General features: G+C 42.1%; 2 protein-coding genes across 3 annotated transcripts in view; both read left to right on the top strand.

The window, feature by feature from the left end:
* Positions 1-7,044: 7,044 nt before the first annotated feature.
* Positions 7,045-7,908, top strand: rnf182 (ring finger protein 182; the record flags this gene model as incomplete). The annotated part of the gene is made up of 1 exon (XM_079651111.1): positions 7,045-7,908. The coding sequence occupies one exon, from the start codon at positions 7,045-7,047 to the stop codon at positions 7,906-7,908; it is 864 nt and encodes a 287-aa protein (XP_079507237.1).
* A 5,286-nt stretch (positions 7,909-13,194) lies between these two features.
* Positions 13,195-20,497, top strand: part of ranbp9 (RAN binding protein 9) — a 34,073-nt gene continuing 26,770 nt past the window's right edge. Inside the window, exons 1-3 of one of the 2 annotated variants that reach the window (XM_079651977.1) lie at positions 13,195-13,974; positions 18,762-18,873; positions 20,377-20,429. In XM_079651977.1, the coding sequence (XP_079508103.1) occupies positions 13,755-13,974; positions 18,762-18,873; positions 20,377-20,429 (385 nt within the window). In that variant the 5' untranslated portion in view covers positions 13,195-13,754. The remainder of the gene's footprint in view (positions 13,975-18,761; positions 18,874-20,376; positions 20,430-20,497) is intronic. The other variant, XM_079651976.1, reaches the window with a different exon arrangement.

The raw sequence follows: 20,497 nt of genomic DNA, 5'->3' as shown, positions 1-20,497 counted from the left end.
GTAGAAGTACTCAGATCTTGTACTTGAGTAAAAGTAGAAGTATCAGAGTGTAGGAATATTATGTTAGGGTACTGCATTCAAAGTGCTACTCAAGTAAAAGTAGGAAAGTATTATCATGAAAATAGCGACAGTAAAATTAGTCATTGTGCAGATTGGTCCATTTCAGAATAATATATATGATATGTTTTATAATGATTGATTATTGAGTGTTATCAAAGATGTAGAGGTGCAGCTAGTTGTAACTACTTCATTACCGTAATGCATCTAACCACGTCTGAAAACTGTAAAGTATTTCACTAAAACATGTTTTAAAATGACAATAAAGGCTCCTTGACAAGCCCATACTCCTCAAAAGGATAAACAGATACAATATAATTAATAGGATAAGAGGGGATAAAAACACAATACCTTCCAAAACAACTATTCAAAACAACTATCTTTGATACAAACTTATGATTAGATGCTGGTTTTCTCTCAAAATGACCATAAGTAAAGTAAACACTGAAGTCTCTGAAATTGCTATTGCTCAGAGACTGTAATGGTAGTTTTCCATTTTATATGATGTGTTTTATTTTGAAATTCAGATTAGCCACATATCCTCTCTGGTTGTGTCCAATTCTTTCTGACTTGAAGCCTTCAGCTGGTGTGTGTGTGCGTGTGCGTGTGCGTGTGCGTGTGCGTGCGTGTGTGTGTGTGTGTGTGTGTGTGTGTGTGTGTGTGTGTGTGTGTGTGTGTGTGTGTGTGTGTTTGTGTGTCATGGAATGTGACGTAATTTGTTTTGTGCCATTACCAACCATGAGTTAATATGTTTGTTGTTGTTGGTTAAAGTGTATTATTAATGTATTATTTCAGTGATATTTCCTCACCAACAGATAGCTAACTTGTTTCTTTTCTTTTCTTTTGTACTATCTGGAGCTTTATACCATTATAATGAACTCTGAGAGAACTGATATGAATCCTCTGTTATCTGAATAAGCAATGAAGAAGCAGTGTTTATGCTTCACATAACTGGAAGAAACTCCAACAAATCTGCATCCCTCACTTCTTTAAAATCAAGACAGAAGACTTGTCTGTTTGCTGCTGCATTTTATTAAATCAAATAATTATTATCTACCAGTTGTATTCTTGTATTTAATGCATTTCTTACTCTATGGTTGTTTTATTGGTATTTTATTGACTTAACGACTGTTTTTAAATGTATATAACAGCAATCTTAATGTGTTTGCATTGTGTTGAAATGTGCTGTATCAATAAAGTTGCATTTGTCACGCTCCTGGGTTCATGTTTGGGTGTTTTTGCTGTTTTCCATGTCATGTTTTCCTCTGGGTTATTGTCTGGTCCTTTTCCCTGTGTTTTTCCTCTTGTCATTTGTTTCCCTGGTGTGTCTATCTGATTGTGTTCATCTGGGCCCCTGTGTTTCCTCCTCCCTCATCACCTGTGTCTTGTTGTGTGATTAGTCTTTTGTTTATTTAAGTGCTGGGTTTTCTGTCTGTCTTTGTCGGTTCGTCTTGTGTTATGACTTGGTCTGCGGTGAGTGTTCTGTTCAGTCTTTGTTCAGTTAAGCCTTGCAATAAAGGAGTTTTTTTCAGTTTATATCTGCATTTGGGTCCTGCTTCCTTCACAAACCGTAACAGAACGAACCGACCAAAATGGACCCAGCAGATTATCCATTCGAGAGGGAATTACGTCATTTAACTATTCTCTGGCTTTCTGCTATGGTAGGTGGGGGGCAGCGTTCAGTGTGCAGCAGAAAGAGGCTACTCTGGCAGAGGCGCACCAGATGGCAAGGGAGAAACCTCATCTTGTGAAGTTTTTACCTGGCTGGATTATGGACATCCTCCCGAATTGTGATTCCCGGCCTGCTAGCCCCAGGCATGCTAGCCCCCTGCCTCCCAATTCCCAACCTGGCACCATACGGCTCAGTGGGGTCCGTCTGAAGTCAACCCATGCTTCTGCCCCAGTTCCTGCTCCTGTTCAGGAGTTGTATGATGTAACTCGTCTGGCTTATGGAGGTCCACGGAGTATTCAGGCGGCTGCGAAGAGAAGAAGTCGCAAGGCCAGGCTAGCACCCCGAGCCCCAGCAGCCATGGTTCCGGCTACAGAACCGGCCCACACAGCCATGGCTCCACCCCCAGTACAGGCCCCAGCAGCCATGGCTCCATGCAGCAGTACCGGCCCACGCAGCTTTGCTTCCATACTCCATTACCTGGCTTACACAGCCAGGGTCCAGGCTTCTGCTCCATGGTTCCAGCTCCAGTGCCGGCCCCAGCAACCATGGCCCCTGCTCCAGAACCGGACCTTACAGCCTTGTTTCCGAATCCAAAACCAGTCCACACAGCCATGATCCACGCTTCAGCTCCGGACCTTACAGCCATGTTTCCGGCTCCAGAACCGGACCTTACAGCCATGTTTCCGGCTCCAAAACCAGTCCACACAGCCATGATCCAGGTTCCGGACCTTACAGCCATGTTTCCGGCTCCAGAACCGGACCTTACAGCCATGGTCCCGGCTTCAGTACCGGCTCCAGTAACCATGGTCCCGACTCCGGCTCCTCGGCTCCTGCTGGCTCTCCAGCCGACGCCAGCTCCCCGTGTCCTGTCGGCATACCGGCCGACTCCAGCACCCCGTGTTCTGTTGGCGAACCAACCCACTCAAGTGTCGTTGGAGGTTCCGCTGGGGGTCCTGCCAACCCTATGTCCTGTGCCGATGGAGGTTCCGCCGGGGGTCCTGCCAACCCTATGTCCTGTCCCGTTGGGGGACCTGCCGACTACTCTTCTGCCGGGGGTCCTGCCAACCCTATGTCCTGTGCCGATGGAGGTTCCGCTGGGGGTCCTGCCGGCTCCGTGTCCTGTCCCGTTGGAGGTCCCGCCGACTACTCTCCTGCCGGGGGTCCTGCCAATCCCATGTCCTGTCCCGTTGGGGGTCCTGCCGTCTACTCTCCTGCCGGGGTCCTGCCAACCCTATGTCCTGTCCCGTTGGGGGTCCCGCCGACTACTCTCCTGCCGGGGGTCCTGCCAACCCTATGTACTGTCCCGTTGGGGGGTCCCGCCGACTACTCTCCTGCTGGGGGTCCTGCCAACCCCATGTCTTGTCCCGTTGGAGGTCCCGCAGACTGCTTTTCTGCCGGGAGTCCTGCCAACCCCATGTCCTGTACCGTTGGAGGTCCCGCAGACTACTCTTCTGCCGGCGGTCCTGACAACTCCATGTCTTGTCACGTTGGAGGTCCCGCAGACTGCTCTTCTGCCGGGGGTCCTGCCAACGCCATGTCTTGTCACGTTGGAGGTCCCGCAGACTCTTCTGCCGGGGGTCCTGCCAACGCCATGTCTTGTCACGTTGGAGGTCCCGCAGACTGCTCTTCTGCCGGGGGTCCTGCCAACCCCATGTCCCGTGCCGTTGGAGGTTCCGCCGACTGCTCTCCTGCCGGGGGTCCTGCCGGCCCTGTGTTCTCTTCCATGGGGGATCTTGCCGACATCGGCTCCTTCCCGGCCTACGGAGCTGTCCGGTCTTCGTCCTCGAGCCCGGTCCCCTGAGTTCGCCCGTGGTGGTCTTCGCCCCTCCTCGGACTCTGCCTTGCCCCCGGGCCGTCCGCCCGAGACCCCCTCCTCGAATTCTGCCTTGCCCCCGGGCCGTCCCCCCGAGACCTCCTTTTTGAACTCTGCCTTGCCCCCGGGCCGTCCGCCCGAGTTCCCCTTTTTGAACTCTGCCTTGCCCCCGGGCCGGCCGCCCTCCACCCGTCCTCCAGACCCCCTCCACCCACCCTGCTGGACTTTGTTTTTTGGGACGTCTGGAATCTGTCCCCTGGGGGGGGGGGGGTTTCATGTCACGCTCCTGGGTTCATGTCACGGTTGTAGTTTTGTAGGTTTGGGTGTTTTTGCTGTTTTCCATGTCATGTTTTCCTTTGGGTTATTGTCTGGTCCTTTCCCCTGTGTTTTTCCTCTTGTCATTAGTTCCCTGGTGTGTCTATCTGATTGTGTTCACCTGGGCCCCTGTGTTTCCTCCTCCCTCCTCACCTGTGTCTTGTTGTGTGATTAGTCTTTTGTTTATTTAAGTTCTGGGTTTTCTGTCTGTCTTTGTCGGTTCGTCTTGTGTTATGACTTGGTCTGCGGTGAGTGTTATGTTCAGTCTTTGTTCATAGTTAAGCCTTGAAATAAAGGAGTTTTTTTCAGTTTATATCTGCATTTGGGTCCTGCTTCCTTCACAAACCGTAACAGCATTGCCTTGAAAAATTTTCTGGTTGGAGCCAAACATTTCAGTGTATTCTTGATTTTTCAAACTAGAGTGTGTTGTCAGGCAGGAGTAGTTGGACAAGGCCGAGGTAATATTTTGACTGGTCAGATATCGCAATTATTAAGCCAAATACTTCAGTACGCAGATTTCTGGTCACGATCCTGGAATTTGCCCTTTGCCCTTTTTACATTACATGACATTTGGCTTGTTTCCAAAGTGACTCCAACCAAAGTGCAATAAACTATTAAGATACAAACTCAGAACAACAACAAAAATGCAGATATATTCGCTTCAAATTAGCCAAACCACTGTCAGTGCTGGTGCATACGTTTCAACTATAGGCTTGACTCTTAAAACCTGTTAAGCCCCGAGCCTGTTTTTCAGGTTTCAGGCTCGAAAATGACATTCCCAAAACAAATGACCATATCTTCCCTTCTAAAAGGGTTAAATGAATAATCTTTTTTCTCAAAGTAATGATAAACCTGTGAGTTGAATGTAGAAAAGTCCGATTCAATATAGATGTTTTTTATTTTAAAGAAAATTCAGATTGATCATGGTAAACTGTAAATTATAGTGTCCGTCCAAAAAATATTTTATACTTATAGTGAAAACTAACCTTGGATGATGGGTTAGTAGACTAAAAGCTTTAGGAATCCAAAGTGCAACATATAAGTACCCTGTATCAAGATTGATGCAAAACAAGTGATATTTGACCTTTTTAGACAGATTTAGCAAAAAAAACCTCTTCTGGGGCCATTTGGGTGGATTTTTCATATCTCTGGCTCCCCTTTTTGGATTTTGATATGACATCTCTTTCTAACTGTCAGAGCCAATGGAATCGAGGGGAACTCCCACATAGTCCTTATTTGGTCATGTGTGTGTGTTAGAGTGCTGCATAGCCAAGAGCGGAAGCAGCAGCCACTCTGGTGGCTACCATTAGCAGCTAACTTTTGCTTTGCGATTTTTACATAAAAATGTAATTAAGGATTATAAATGAAATAATTTTTTTTATACAGAGACGTTAAAAACCTATGGATTAACCGATTCAGCCGCATTTTTTCTCATTTTAATGCCATTGAACACGTCTTTCGATCAGATTGACAGCTACGGTGAGACGATCTCCCTAGAAGCTCCGTAAAGGTACGTGTTGTGATGTCTGTGTTTGCTTCCCCTGTTGAGAGTTCGGATCGATGATACTATATACCTAAATAATCTGTGGAACCTCAGCTTTAATCGGATATCTTGTATGTGCAGCTACAATAAGTAATAAGGGTACTTTTATCTTGAGTTCTGTGCTAATGTCCGTTAGCATTTTTCGCTAAGGGGTCATTTAGATGCTTCTTATGAGACTTGTTTTTTGTTTTGGTAAAAATGGTTTGTATCGTCAGTTAGCTGAGATTATTTCCCTTAATCTGGTATAACACATTAATAGGTTCTTAAATATTAAGATCCCCTGAGACACAGTGTCGTGAAAAAAAAAAACAGGGTCCCCGCCGGCGGGGACCTTGGGGTTTAACAGGTTAAGTGCGACTCTGAATTTGCAGAATAAAACCAACCCAATGGTCGCACAATGAACAAAAACACATCTGCAGAAACAGGGACCAGACAATGTTTGATTTAGTAATGCACTTTAAAGTCAGATCATTGAAGATGGACCTAACTTAAAATAGGATGATAGCTAGATAAATATGCAGCCTGTGTGTTGGAGAGGCTGTATAGAAAGACTCCAAGAAAAAGAGTACAAATTAACAGGTCTTGGTAAGTTAGGGCCAAAATAAGGAAATGTTTTGGATTTGTATCGAGATCTGAACTAAGTGCCAAATTGTGCAAACACACACACACACACACACACACACACACAGACACAGACACAGACACACACACACACACACACACACACACACACACACACACACACACACACACACACACACACACACACACACACACACACACACACACACACACACACACACACACACACACACACACACACACACACTTAAACATTATCATGCACTCATTCTTGTTTTGTTGTACATACTGTTACATCTGTGTGTGTGTGTGTGTGTGTGTGTGTGTGTGTGTGTGTGTGTGTGTGTGTGTGTGTGTGTGTGTGTGTGTGTGTGTGTGTGTGTGTGTGTGTGTGTGTGTGTGTGTGTGTGTGTGTGTGTGTGTGTGTGTGTGTGTGTGTGTGTGTGTGTGTGTGTGTGTGTGTGTCAGCCACTAATTGGACTGAATTTCACCGAGCAACAAAAGATCAGGCTCGAAAATTCCAGCTCTGGTTTGTACAGGCTTTGCTTTGTTGTCTCTTGGCTTTCTGTCTCTTCTAATGCTGTGTTAACAGTTATCACTCTCTCTCTCTCTCTCTCTCTCTCTCTCTCTCTCTCTCTCTCTCTCTCTCTCTCTCTCTGTCTCTCTCTCTCTCTCTCTCTCTCTCTGTGTTTCTTTCAATCTCTCTCTCTCTTTTTATTTTTCTTTCACGCGGCCCATGAAAGCTTTTTTTTTTTTTGCCCCAAACGAAGCACCGTTACCCAAACTGCTCTGAGGCCAGAACTCACGAGGGACTTCCCTCATCAACTCCCGAATATCTCTCCCTCACACACACACACGCACTAGCACATGCACAAACACACATTAACACACACACACACATTTCAGGAGCCACAATGAACCCCAGACCTTCATTGGAGTGGACCGTTGCCACCGTCTCCATCTATGGGAAACTCTCTGTGTTGCTCGGTGCTGATCCTGGACCGGAGCTTCCTGTTGGGTCTTTCTGTTGATGTTGAGGACGGATAGATCTCGGAGGGAAGGATGATGATTGAGCTGCAAAGCCCGGATGATAGAGGAGGAGGAGGCGTTGGGTACTTGGACATACTGAGCACAGAGGAGCTTGAGTGTAAGATCTGCTACTGCGCCTACAATCTGAACAGCCGCCGTCCGAAAGTGCTCGATTGCTGCCACCGTCTTTGCGCCAAATGTCTCACCAAGATCCTTGACCTTGGTGAGTCGCCTCCGAACGTTGTGGTGTGTCCGTTCTGCCGATACGTCACCAGACTATCTGGGCAGGAAGTGAGCAGCCTGCCAGATGATTGCAACCTGCTGGCGGCGCTGTCCCTCCGAAGCAGGAACCAGAGGAACCTCCACTTCCACCAGGAGGCGACGACAGAACTGCTCCTCAACCCCCGGCGCCTCAACTCTCTGATGGGAAGTAATCCACCCATGACATCCCCTTTCTCCTCCTCCTCTTTGTCCTCGTCTTCTTCTTCTTCCTCCTCCACCACTTACTCCTCCATACGAGGGTCCTCTAACTTTGTGGTGATCACCATCATGGAGCCGCCACCGCCGCCAATACCCACATCCAACCGAGGAGAAGTCCACCATCACGGATCGGACTACCGCTCCTCCAGCGTGGACTCCATGGCGTCCATCACTCAGAGGTGGACGATGTGGAATTGTGCCGCCCTGCTTTGTCAAACCTCCGCCCGAGCGCTGGTGTGGGTTTTGGGGTTGCTGTACTTCAGCTCGCTGCCCATGGGGGTCTACCTGCTCATCATGCAGAAGACCACGGTCGGAGTCCTGCTGGTGAGCCTGGTTCCCGCCAGCCTGGTCATAATCATGGTCTATGGACTGTGCCAGTGTATCTGCCACGAGCTGTGGGACTGCATGCCTCCATAATGGGAAGCACATGAATGGGTTCAATGGGTTTGTGTTCGAAAAATGTCACTCGTCACCGGCTTGAGGATCCATGTATCTGTGATGCTCTCCAGAATGGAAGTAGTCATCACATACAGAGCATCAACTAGTTCCTGAACAGTGTCCTTCAATTGCTGATATCCAAGACAGTCACAAGATGGAGGAATGCCGGTTCTTCTAGGTAATCATACATCCTGTCATGTTCAAAATATTGATTTTTTTCTCAAAATATTGGCTTTTTTCAGAAAATCTCAACATTTTGACCTTTTCACAAAATTCTGACTTTTTTTGGAAATCTCAAAATTCTGACTTTTTCTCAAAGCTCTGACTTTTTCTCAAAATCCCCAAATCGTGTATTTTTCTCAAAATCATGTATTTTTTTCAAAATCTCAAAATTCTGACTTTTTCTTAATACTCAAAAATGTTAATAATCCCTGGTCCCCGGCTTGAGCTTCAATCTCAGGATCCATGTATTTGTGATCCTCACCAGAAGTCATCACATCAACTAGTTCCTGAACAGTGTCCTTCACATGCTGATATCCAAGAGAGGGAGTTACACAGTCACAAGATGGAGGAATACCGGTCCTTCTATACATTCTGTCATGTACAAAATAGTGACTTTTTTCTGAAAATGTTTTTTTTTTCTGAAAATCTCAACATTCTGACTTTTTTCTCAAAATGTTGGCTTTTTTCTCAAAATGTTTTTTTTTCTCAAAATCTCAACATTCTGAATTTTTCTCAAAATTCTGACATCTGAAAATCTAAAAAATTCTAAATTTTTCAAAAAAATCTGCCTTTTTATCAACATTCTGCCTTTTTCACAAAATATCAAAAAATTCGGACTTTTTCTCAAAATCTAAAAAAAATCGGACTTTGTCTCAAAATCCCCAAATCATGTATTTTTCTAAAAATTCTGACTTTTTCTGAATACACTCGTCACCGGCTTGTGCTTCAATCTCAGGATCCATGTATTTGTGATCCTCTCCAGAATGGAAGTAGTCATCACATACAGAGCATCAGTTAGTTCCTGAACAGTGTCCTTCACATGCTGATATCCAAGAGAGGGAGTTCCACAGTCACAAGATGGAGGAATAGAAAGCAGTATTCAATGTTTACTTCAGATTAGCTCCACGTCAGAAATGATCATGCTTGTCATATGTCTCTCTCCATAGAGGCTGAATCATCATGTTAATCACATAGCTATCATATGCCTCAAACAGTCCTGATGCTCTTCTAGGTAATCACACATCCTGTCATGTTCACAGCTACAGTTGGGATACCTTTGTTATCATGTTACTCTGATGTTGGAAGAGTTCATTCACAATGTTTTGCTTAGCTAGACAATGGGTCTCCAGAGTTCACTAATGGGGACGTTACCGTGTAACTGACCATGCAAACGCTTCAATAGCAGAACAAAAAAAATGCTCCTTTTCTTTATGGGAGATTATGTGCATTACAAATAGAGCTTAGAGTGTTTTCATTGTTATGCATGTTCATTTGTGCTAATGTGTTTAGCTTCGTAGCCGATTAATCCGCTATGTGCACAGTCACTTTCGCATTCTGTGTAATACTGCTCGTCTGTTTCCGGTTAAAAGATGACAACCTTTTATATCCGCTTGAAAAGCTCTTGAAAATCAACATTTACGATGTTCATCGGATTTGCCTGACGACTAAAGCCCACGCCAGAAAAACTGGAAAAAGCCTTTTTTCTCCGTCGTCCATTTGTGCTAATTAGTTTAGCTTGATAGCCGACCTTTTACACCCGCTTCCTAGGAGCTCCTGAAAATGAGCATTTAAGATGTTCATCGGATTTGCCAGGCTGCTAAACCCCCAGCCAGAAAACTGGACAAAGGCTTCAAATGATATACAGCATAATATATACACAACTATGAAGAACAGAAAACCACTATTTCCGCATCGACTGGCGCTAACCAGCTAACGCTAGCATACGCTGGCTAACGTCTAGAGTACTTTTCCTCCTGTCTTGGAAAATATTCCGTCGCTTGTGTTAAAATAAACTTTTAAACTAAATCACAGCCAGTTTAAAAGGACACTCTTCAGAGCAGTTTCACGATGTGTTGGGAGTACGTCAGAGACCCTCGTGCAAATAGCGTATTAAAGTTCAAAGCGTCAGACTTAGCTACGAGGTAACTTAGTGACAAAATGTAACTAACAGATATCAACATGAAACTTTCCCAGTTGATTACCGACATAATGAGAAAAAGTTTTTTTATTACAAGTTTTCCGAAATGTCATGTTTGAATATGCAAATGAGGGATTATCTAATTAAATGTGTGTTGATTTGCATCTCTTTACATTGTATAAATCTGGGTTTAAAACTCTTGTTTCATTTTGTTGACATATGAGAGTAACGCAATGTTTTTTGGAATAAAATGTTCAATAAATCAGGTTGTGTGACTTGTTTTGTAGAGGTTTGGTGCATCTGAAGCAGAGATTAATATGAATTAACATAAATATGCAAATTGAGTATAATTAAATGCTATTTTTGGTGAATTAAGGGAACATGCAAATAAAGAAAGTTAGTGGGATAGACACCTAATTAAGTATAAGTTCGGGAGTAAAATAGCCACAAAAAGATTTGTTGGCTTTTTTGCTCAGGCTATCTCGTTATTGCCATTTCTGGTGAATTCTGCTAAATAAATGTGTGTGGATGAGAAAAACAAGACCGAAACAACGACGCTTTGGCAGGTCATTCTGGTCATTTTTAATCAGAGCACAGGTTGCAAAGTTCTTCACACAATGCAGCAAATTAAAATCAACATACTGTAAAGTAATAACAAATGTTGAGTAAACTGATTTCACCAATTCACGTAAGATTGGAGAAATGGAAAGAAAAGTCAAATAAAGGCAAGAAATTCTCTATTAAAGTGTTAGATTTAGGTGGATATTTGTTAGAATGCCTTATTTCCTCAGACAGATCCATCTTAGTGTGCAGCATAATACATTTAGCAATAATGGAAAGCCTTAATGTATGAGATCTTAAAATTAAATCTTAAAACTTGATGCTGGTGTATGATGCTAAAAAGTGATATTTATAACGTCATGTTCTGGTTTAATGTCTGAAAACTGAAATAATTCTTATTCAAACATATCTGAAATTTGCTTTAAGGAGTTTTTTCTAGAAAGTTCATTTTGATTAAATACTACTTTTTTTTGTTCAGTCTATATTGAAGTGTCGACTCTGTGCTCTGTGATGAGTTTGAGCCTGAACCACCAGAGGGGGCTAATCTCCTCTGCCCCATTATGTCTAAGAACATAGAAATCAAATCAGTGTTGTTGGAGAACTCTAGACTTTACATGTCAGAAAAAATCCAACATGCTTCAAGTCTCACACTATCCATTCAAATTATGAAACATATGCAGCAGGAGTGTTTGCTCAAATCATTTGAAAGTCAAATTAAACTTTAATGCTGTTATTACAAATAGATGTGAGCACTTCTACCACTCTTTGTGTTTGTAATAGTTGCTAATTGACTTTGTGGCAATTAGGCACACATTAATAAAGAGAACATGTTATTGCAAAATAAACTATTATAATAAATGATTTAAATGTAGATGTTGTGCTTCAACATACCTTCTAATAAAAGAGTTTGCTTGTAAAATAAACAACAGTCAGAGCATTTTCTACTAAGATATGCAAATATGTAAAACTCAGGAAAATATGCAGCATTATAGTGTTTTTTCATTGTCAGATAAATAAGAAGGCCCCTTTATGCTTTAGGGTTGTTCCCTTCCATGCAGTGTGTTATATAGGTTTGTGTGCATGTAAATGGTTTGCAAAGGCTACAATTCCAAAGTTCTCTCCCACACACTCCCTTCCCTCCTTCCTGAAACGCCTCCATTGGACTCCTTTGTTTACTTCCTGAACATAGTGACATCACTATTTAACCCTCCGGCTTCTATTTGGCTAGTGCTCCAACACATTGTTCGTGATAGGCCAAAGGGCGGGGCATCTCTAAGCTGGTTGACCAATCACAACAGAGTCGGCCAGCTAACCAATCAGAGCAGACTGGGCTCTGGTTTCAGACAGAGGGTGAAAAGAGGTGCTGCAGCAAAATAAATAAAGAGCTTTTTGAACATTGAAGCATGGAGAGACATGTCCCAGTAGAGACACTACATACTGATATACACCTGAACATCAACAGGAGAGGACTCTTTAAAGTAGAGACACTACCTACTGATATACACCTGAACATCAGCAGGAGAGGACTCTTTAAAGTAGAGACACTACATACTGATATACATCTGAACATCAGCAGGAGAGGACTCTTTAAAGTAGAGACACTACATATTAATATGAACCTGGAAATTAGAATAATATGTCCTATTTAAGTTATTACCTAATATTTTGTACATGTTTTGAACTATTCCCTCCATCTCTGTCATGATGCTGTCCAAGCAGGATATAAACAAACAGCGAGGATGTTTTCCCAGAACACTTTGTCCTGCTTGGCTTCTCAAACATTTGTCCTGCCGATGATAAACAGCCGTCTACCGTTTGTGTTTTCCAGAGGACTCGGAGTCTGAGTCTGAGCGAGTCTTCCCTACAGGGACAGCAACATCATTCCAGATTCCTCCTCAGTGATGCAATGAACATTCCCACATGTTGCTGTGAGGAACTTTCACAGGAAGCGCAGGCCAAACTGGAAACAAATACAACCTCCTCCAGTCAATTTGATGAGTTGTCACTTAATATGGTAATTTTCTCGACAGCACCCTGGGTCCCGACCCATTAGTTAGGGTTGCCAAAGCTTTTTTTCTGCTTCGTGATATTCGGGCTTGAAAAATAGAGTTATTTAATTATTGTTGCATGACAAATTGCTTGTCCCTGGATGTTAAAATGTTGAGGTACTTGTATTTTTCCATTTTATGATATTGAAAAGGGGAAATAATGTAATTTTACTCCAATAAATTTAAGTCAGAAAATAGTCAAATTACACAGTAATATGCTACTTGATGCAACAATGTTATCTAGAAAGTTCACCTATGTAAGAATAATTATATACACAGACATAAAGACTGTTTGTACTATTACTTGTAATACAAAGTACATTTAGCTGATAATACTTTTACTTAAGTAAGATTTTGCATGCAGGACTTCTTGCAATGAGGAACGTTGACAATAATGTATTGGTACTTTTACTAAAGTTAAGCAACTGAAACTTATTACACCATTGATTTTATATTATATTTCTTTATTTCACATTCCCCATAGGTAGTGAGTAGAGCTGCTCTCAGCCAATCAGATTCGCGGATATCGCTCCGACAACAAACAAAAGATCGAGGCTAGCTGAGCTCATTACACTCGGTCCGTCTCTACGCAACATAACTGCTCTCCTACCTCCCTTCGTCGACCAGCTCTTCTGTATTTCATCCACTCTCAGTCTCCTTCTAGTGTCTATATATATGTGGCTTTGTGTCAGCTAATGTCAACCTGAGCCGAGCGCTTTGCCTTTTGCTGAACGGGTTAGCCACCAGGTTAGCTTCTCGGCTAACCAGGAGCTAGTTAGCTGGGCATGCTAGGTAGCTTAGCCTGCTATTCAGCGTAACCCGTACAAACTAACAGAGACAGTTAGCTTAGCATGCTAGTTATATGAGCTTGCTAGTTAGCATCTCCCCTACGAACCAGCGGAGCCAGTTAGCTTAACATGCTAGTTAGCTTAGCCTTCTAGTTAGCTTATCCAATACGAACCAGTGGAGCCAGTTAGCTTTTGCTAAAAAAAACTCCCTTTAAAAACACGACACTGACCGACACAAGTGGATTTGGCTTGTTTGCCGACAAGCCATTTAAAGAGTGAATCAACGTGATGTCTGGACAGTCGTCGGGGGGCTGTGGGTTCCTGATGTCGGTTGTTGTCCACGGAGACTCTGCTCTGAACGACCAGGAGAAGGAGCTCAACCAGCGGCTCCGACGGCTCTACCCGGCCGTAAATGAGACGGAGACTCCGCTGCCCCGCTCCTGGAGCCCAAAGGACAAGTTCAGCTACATCGGGCTCTCACAGAACAACCTCCGTGTGCACTATAAAGGTAATGACATGAAGACAAACACTGAGTTTAAAGCACTTTTATTATTATCCTCCTCCCCTTCCTCCAATGCTAATGTTAGCTTAGCTTGACAGTTAGCGGACCAACCGTCAAAGCTAACCGTTGGGGCTAAAAACAAACTAGATATGATCAGATAAGTTGGACCGTTATTAATTCCCGCATGGAAACTAACGTATCATAGCAGCAAAAATAATAAGAAAGAAACATACAGAGTTCAAATGGAATATAACGCACTTTTATCCCCCCACCCCATTGCTAACGTTAGCTTAGCTTGACGTGGCTAAAAACAAAGTAGGCTAGTGGCTTCATCAACAACAAGGCAGAGGACATCTTGCAACCCGACCAGCTGGCGAGGTTTTATCCACAGCCTAAAACTGACCTGCTAGCTCGTTAGCTTCCCCGCTACCTTGTTAATAAAGTTAGACTAGACCAGTCTGTCCTAAAATTAAATACAGAGCTAAATCCCATATATAATGTACGCTAAAGGATATTCGAGTTTCTATTCGGTGGTTGTGATGTTCTGCTAAATGTTTGTTTTCCTTGTGTCGTGTATGTGTCCTTGTTTGATGTTGCAAATGGAGCTGCTGTGATGCAAGTAAAAGGTTTGACAAATGACTGACATTGAATTAGTATCGTATAAAGTGTCATCCTGAAGCTATAACGACGGATGTCATGTCAAAAAAACACATAACATGTAGGTGTAGAAGCACCCATAAGTCATATAATCAAGCCGAAATGGACATGAGCTACACATCCCTTTTTGGTTGGCTAATGTAGCATTATTAGGTAATTAAATGACAGGAAATACACTGTCGAATATCCCGATTGGCTTCAATTACTCCGATGAATTGCTAGGCTACCAGTGAAGTAGTTATAGATGACAGGCAAAGATAGTCGTTTGCTGCTGAGGTTTTAATATCAAGTGACATCCGGGCTGATTAGCAAAGCTATCAAGAGGGTTTTTGTTGCAGGCCTACAAGAAAAGGATAGAGTTAATACAAATCTGTGCTTCCTGGGTGTGTTCTACTATTCTGGGTCTGACCAGGCCCACTACGCACACTCTTCCTTCTTGACGACTAGAATGTTCTGCCTCTATACAGCAGATGTATTTAATAGCAGGTACACAGATGTTGTGTAACGTTAGCCTTCAAACACTGCAAACTGTTAAGTATTCGTTGGAAGGACATCTGAGTCATTTTACTTAAATAAACAAACAGCACACCTGATTTTTTTTTTAGTACAAATAATCTTATAATAAACCGTTTTTCATGCATGAGGAACAGCAGGATTCAAATCACTTGAGTGTTACTTTTGCATGTGACATACATTATTTAGGAATTCCCTAACGGCTTGTTATCTAATACTCAAGATAATATTTGTATTAGATATTTTTTATGAAAACCAATAAGTAGTTTTATCATTGAAGTCTTTTGGTAACCAAAAATAACAATCATTTCCTTGTTCTAGCTTCTCAAAAGTGATTAATTCTTGTTTTCTTGCTTTCTTTAGAAGTTGAATATCATCATGCTTTGAACTGTTTATTGGATATATCATTTATATTAAGACTTTCCTTTCTTAGTGGATTATGAGTTCTCATTTTTTGATTGATCTTAATTACATTAAATGGCAGTGACACTAACAATTATAAAGCTGCGATGTACGTTTTGAATATGGGTTCTTTGTGTGTTATTGTGATGCTTTTGTTTTCCCTCAGCTGAACACTGTATTAATCTATCAAACACCTTCACTAAACACATGTAGAATAGGTTTTAGCTTTTATATTTTAGTTGATCAACATCAGTTCATATTTGAAAGTGTTCTGGGTATTCCCAAATATTCGTTCATTAAACTCACAGTAGCCAGATTTAAATGAGACATCCTCTGAAGGGACAATGGGAGGAAAATATCTGACTATGATTTTTTATTTTTTTTAAAATTCCAACTGCGATTAAGATTATTTTTGTTGTCAAAGCATTTTCTGTAGATTCAACTTCAGGCCTGTCTTGTAGTCATCGTATTATCCGGCAGTGGCTCAGTCAGTAGGGGCTTGGACTGTGAGCCGTAGGGTCACCGGTTCAAGTCCCCAACCAGACCTAAATATGGAGTGTGGACTGCTACTTCAAGAGGTCCCAGTTCACCTCCTGCCCTGCCGTGGTGCCCTTGAGCAAGGCACCGGACACCCCCACTTCCCCCCCCACTCCCATTGCTCCCTGGGCGCTGTACAATAGCTGCCCACTGCTCCTAGTGCTAGACTCCTGGTACTAGGATGGGTTAAAAGCAGAGAACACATTTCACTGTGTGAGCATTAAAGAGGGTTTCATCCCTCCCAATTCTATAAAAAGAAACAATTATATTTATATCTACGAAAGTCATGACCTTAATTCTACTTGAACAAATCATTAAAATAATGCAGTTACTCGTTGTTATCCTTTCAGGGTTCTGTTTCTCCCAAACCACGTTTTCCATAGTAAAGAAAGCTTGTTTACTACAGGAAACACTCCCAGATTTAGCTCACATCTAGTAAGATATTACATTAGTGGTACACTAGGAGAAGTCAGTGTTTCTTAGTATAATCATGCTACCAGCAGTGTATCAATGGCAGCGACTTAGTTATCCACATTTTGAAATAACTTAATGAAATTGTTGTTGTTCAAACATTTTTTGTAGTTTCATCTGTATTGTTGGCATCGTATTTAACAAAATATCTACAACAATTAGTGTATGCAGTTTGTATTAAATAAGATATTACATTAGTGGTACATTTAACTTTGTAGTATAATCATGACGTTTAATAGAGTGTTAATAACCAGGCACATGTTATAACAACTTTAAACAGCTGCCAAGTAGCGTCTTGCAGTGTAAATACTTCTGGTATTGACCGCTCATAAATCAGTTGACTGCTCTGTAGCTGTTGAGCAAACTTTAGCTTCAGCAGAGTAATGGGATGAGCTGCTTGACAACCCACAATGTCCAGATTCAAAGTATTAAATGTTTTCTTCAAGTTTTTATTTTGTTGGTCGAACGCACGAAAGTCGCTTTGGATAAAAGCGTCAGCTAAATGCAATGTAATATAATCCTTCACAGATATTAATACAAATACTATCTAATAAAATGGCACCATATGTCCTTGGACACAACGCCTTCTTCCCCCTCGCATAAAGCCCATTTTTATATTCTTTGACATCAAAAGTCCCCTATTTATTTTACACTCAAATTCGTAATCTGTGGAATTGCAATTATACAAAATACTGCCAATAGAAATGTACCTGGGAAGGTATTGGGACATTTCCCTTGAGGCCGGTCCCTGTTAGCACAGCAATTAGGTTGTCAAACTTTCTTTGTGTATAGTCTCTGCAGAAGCCCCACCTGACTTTAATCCAAGGGCATACAGTCATGCCCTGTGCTTTGAATTAAAATGAATCTAAATGGATAATGAAAGGCCAAATCCAAATTAATCAATCAGCTTAACCTTGGTGTTGTCCTCATTTCAACTGTTTGTGTTGTCTTCATGTCAACTGTTTGTGTTGTCTTCATGTCAACTGTTTGTGTTGTCTTCATGTCAACTGTTTGTGTTGTCTTCATGTCAACTGTTTGTGTTGTCTTCATGTCAACTGTTTGTGTTGTCTTCATGTCAACTGTTTGTGTTGTCTTCATGTCAACTGTTTGTGTTGTCCTCGTGTCAACTGTTTGTGTTGTCCTCGTGTCAACTGTTTGTGTTGTCCTCGTGTCAACTGTTTGTGTTGTCCTCGTGTCAACTGTTTGTGTTGTCCTCGTGTCAACTGTTTGTGTTGTCCTCATGTCAGATGTTGGTGTTGTTCTCATGTCAACTGTTTGTGTTGTCCTCATGTCAACTGTTTGTGTTGTCCTCATGTCAACTGTTTGTGTTGTCCTCATGTCAGATGTTGGTGTTGTTCTCATGTCAACTGTTTGTGTTGTCCTCATGTCAACTGTTTGTGTTGTCCTCATGTCAGATGTTGGTGTTGTTCTCATGTCAACTGTTTGTGTTGTCCTCATGTCAACTGTTTGTGTTGTCCTCATGTCAGATGTTGGTGTTGTTCTCATGTCAACTGTTTGTGTTGTCCTCATGCCAACTGTTTGTGTTAACAACTAATTACCACACGTTGTACTTACATTTTATTATCAAAAGACCTCATACACACAAAAATAAACCTATTTTTACAGGGCAAACATTCTGAATCATTTTGACCATAGTTAAGATATAACAAACATATTCTGTTGGATTATTACAGACTATATATGTCAAATAATATTTACTTTAATTAGGATCCTGTTTTGAAACTATTTGAAGGTGACATATTCTGCTAATTGATAGGCTCATATTCGTGTTTTGTTCCTCGACTGTGACATGTTTTAATGTTAAAGGGGGAGAGAAACTTCCTCTGGAGGGAACACCATTTACATGCACTAAAGGAAAGGGAAAACCCTCATAAAGCATAATGGGGCCTCTTGCATTATTTAATGGCAGTGCAAAATGACACCACATGCTATACATTTAAACAAAACACACACAAATCAATGAAAGTAATGAGTATTCTTAGCGTAGAACCTAGTTTGAAACCGTCCATGTTTTTGTTTGGCTATGAGATTAAATAAACTTTTATCCTGACAAAAATATTTTAAAACCCAACCCAAGGAAAACACAAAGGCTAAGTAGCATTGGAAAAGCTTCTGTCTTCAAACTCGTGTCCATCCTTTGATTATAGCATGATCTGTTTGTAATACCCGCTCTCTGTGTTTTTACCCTGAAGGTCACGGAAAAACCCCTAAAGATGCAGCGTCAGTGCGGGCCACACACCCCATCCCTGCTGCCTGCGGGGTCTACTACTTCGAGGTCAAGATCATCAGCAAAGGACGAGATGGGTGAGGACTCTGAACACAGAAAAACACTTACACAACTCCTCATTGACTATATATTAACCTGTGTGTGTTAGTGCTGGGGGGAAACGATTATTTTGAAAACGATTAATCGGGCGATTAGTCGACTAATCTAACGATTATTTTTCTGTTGTTCGATTTATAAAAAACATAATGTATCTCAAATAAATAACAAAAATCATTACTTCATTCATGACAACTGCGCACCAGTTTACGTGCAGCCCTGGCCTGCACATTGCTTGGCTCCGTTAGTTGACATACATTGATACTATAAGCTGACTAACGTTAGTCTAATGTTATGTTTGACTTGTAAACGACCACAACATGAGTTAGCTCTCTGTGCAGTTTGTTCGTTCCGGGTTAGTAGCGGCTAGATAGCGGTGTTCTGCAGATGTAAACTAGCCACCATTCCTTCCAACTTTAAATGCTGACAAACGTTAACTAACACACAGCTGGCGCCGCTAGCTACTAGGTAGCTAACATTAACTACTAACCAACCAAGCACGAACAAACCGCACGGAAAGCTATAAGATAGTTAGCACTACCGAAGTGCACAGAACTCAAGCTGCACAACACACTAGGGCTGTTCCTATTTATGAATATACTTTTATTTTGAAGGAGAGGTAGCGCTGTTGACCGGAAGTTGTTGTTGCTATGGAAACAACGTGACGGAGATTAACGGAGAAAAGTAATATCTACATATAAAGACGGAGGAAGTAAACGATAAAGTTTATGGTTAAGTGTTAGCACCCCCCGAACAAGCTCTTACGTTGATATTGGAGATTTCAATAAATTCAATTTGAAAGACCTAAGGCAAGATGTTTTTGTTTGGGGGCTTTTTGCAGGGCTTCGTGCGCAATCCTGTGAGGAGGACGTGGTAGCCGTTTCAGTCTCCATAGTGTTTAAAGTGCGATTGCGAACTGCTTGTTGTTGTTTTGGGTGACCCACGTGTGTGTGGCGATGCGTCGATGAGGAAATATGTCGTCGACGATATTTTGAAGTCGACGCATCGCTACAGCACTAGGGTTAGTGATGCGTCATCAGGGGGATGGCAGTAGCGCTGCACAATACGGAACAAATATATTAAAGTGATTATTTTGTCTGATACGGTTCATCATGTTGGAGGGATTGATCCTTTTTTAAAACATTATTCTCATTATTATTAGACTGTTAGGACGCCGGGACCTCTGAAGCTCCACAACACTTTCTAAAGATATTATTAGCTATTAAACGTTACCAAATATTGCACTTACTGCGATTTGGATATTGCACGATGGATATCATTTTGATTAATTGTGCCCTGTATCACAAACAAAGGGGCTTTGGCTCTTCGGTGGGGGCTGTCCTTGACTCTTAGATGACTGACACACTAATGCAATGTGTTGATGTTTATCAGCAAGGCATAATTAATGGCAGGTCAGTAGGTGGGTCTTGCTCTTAAATCTCTTTTTGATGTGTTTAGATTAACTCTTAAATCTCTCTCCACAGGTACATGGGCATCGGTCTGTCCGCTCAGGGTGTAAACATGAACAGACTCCCAGGTAAGAAGACACTTTGTGTGTGCTTGCTTTCTCTATTTGGGTGTGGTGAGATAAATGTGTGTGTTTCT

Source organism: Notothenia rossii (assembly GCF_949606895.1).
Source record: "Notothenia rossii genome assembly, chromosome: 9".
NCBI lineage: Eukaryota > Metazoa > Chordata > Actinopteri > Perciformes > Nototheniidae > Notothenia > Notothenia rossii.
Note: the sequence above shows the minus strand (reverse complement) of the source record. Positions and strands in the feature narration are given on the sequence as shown.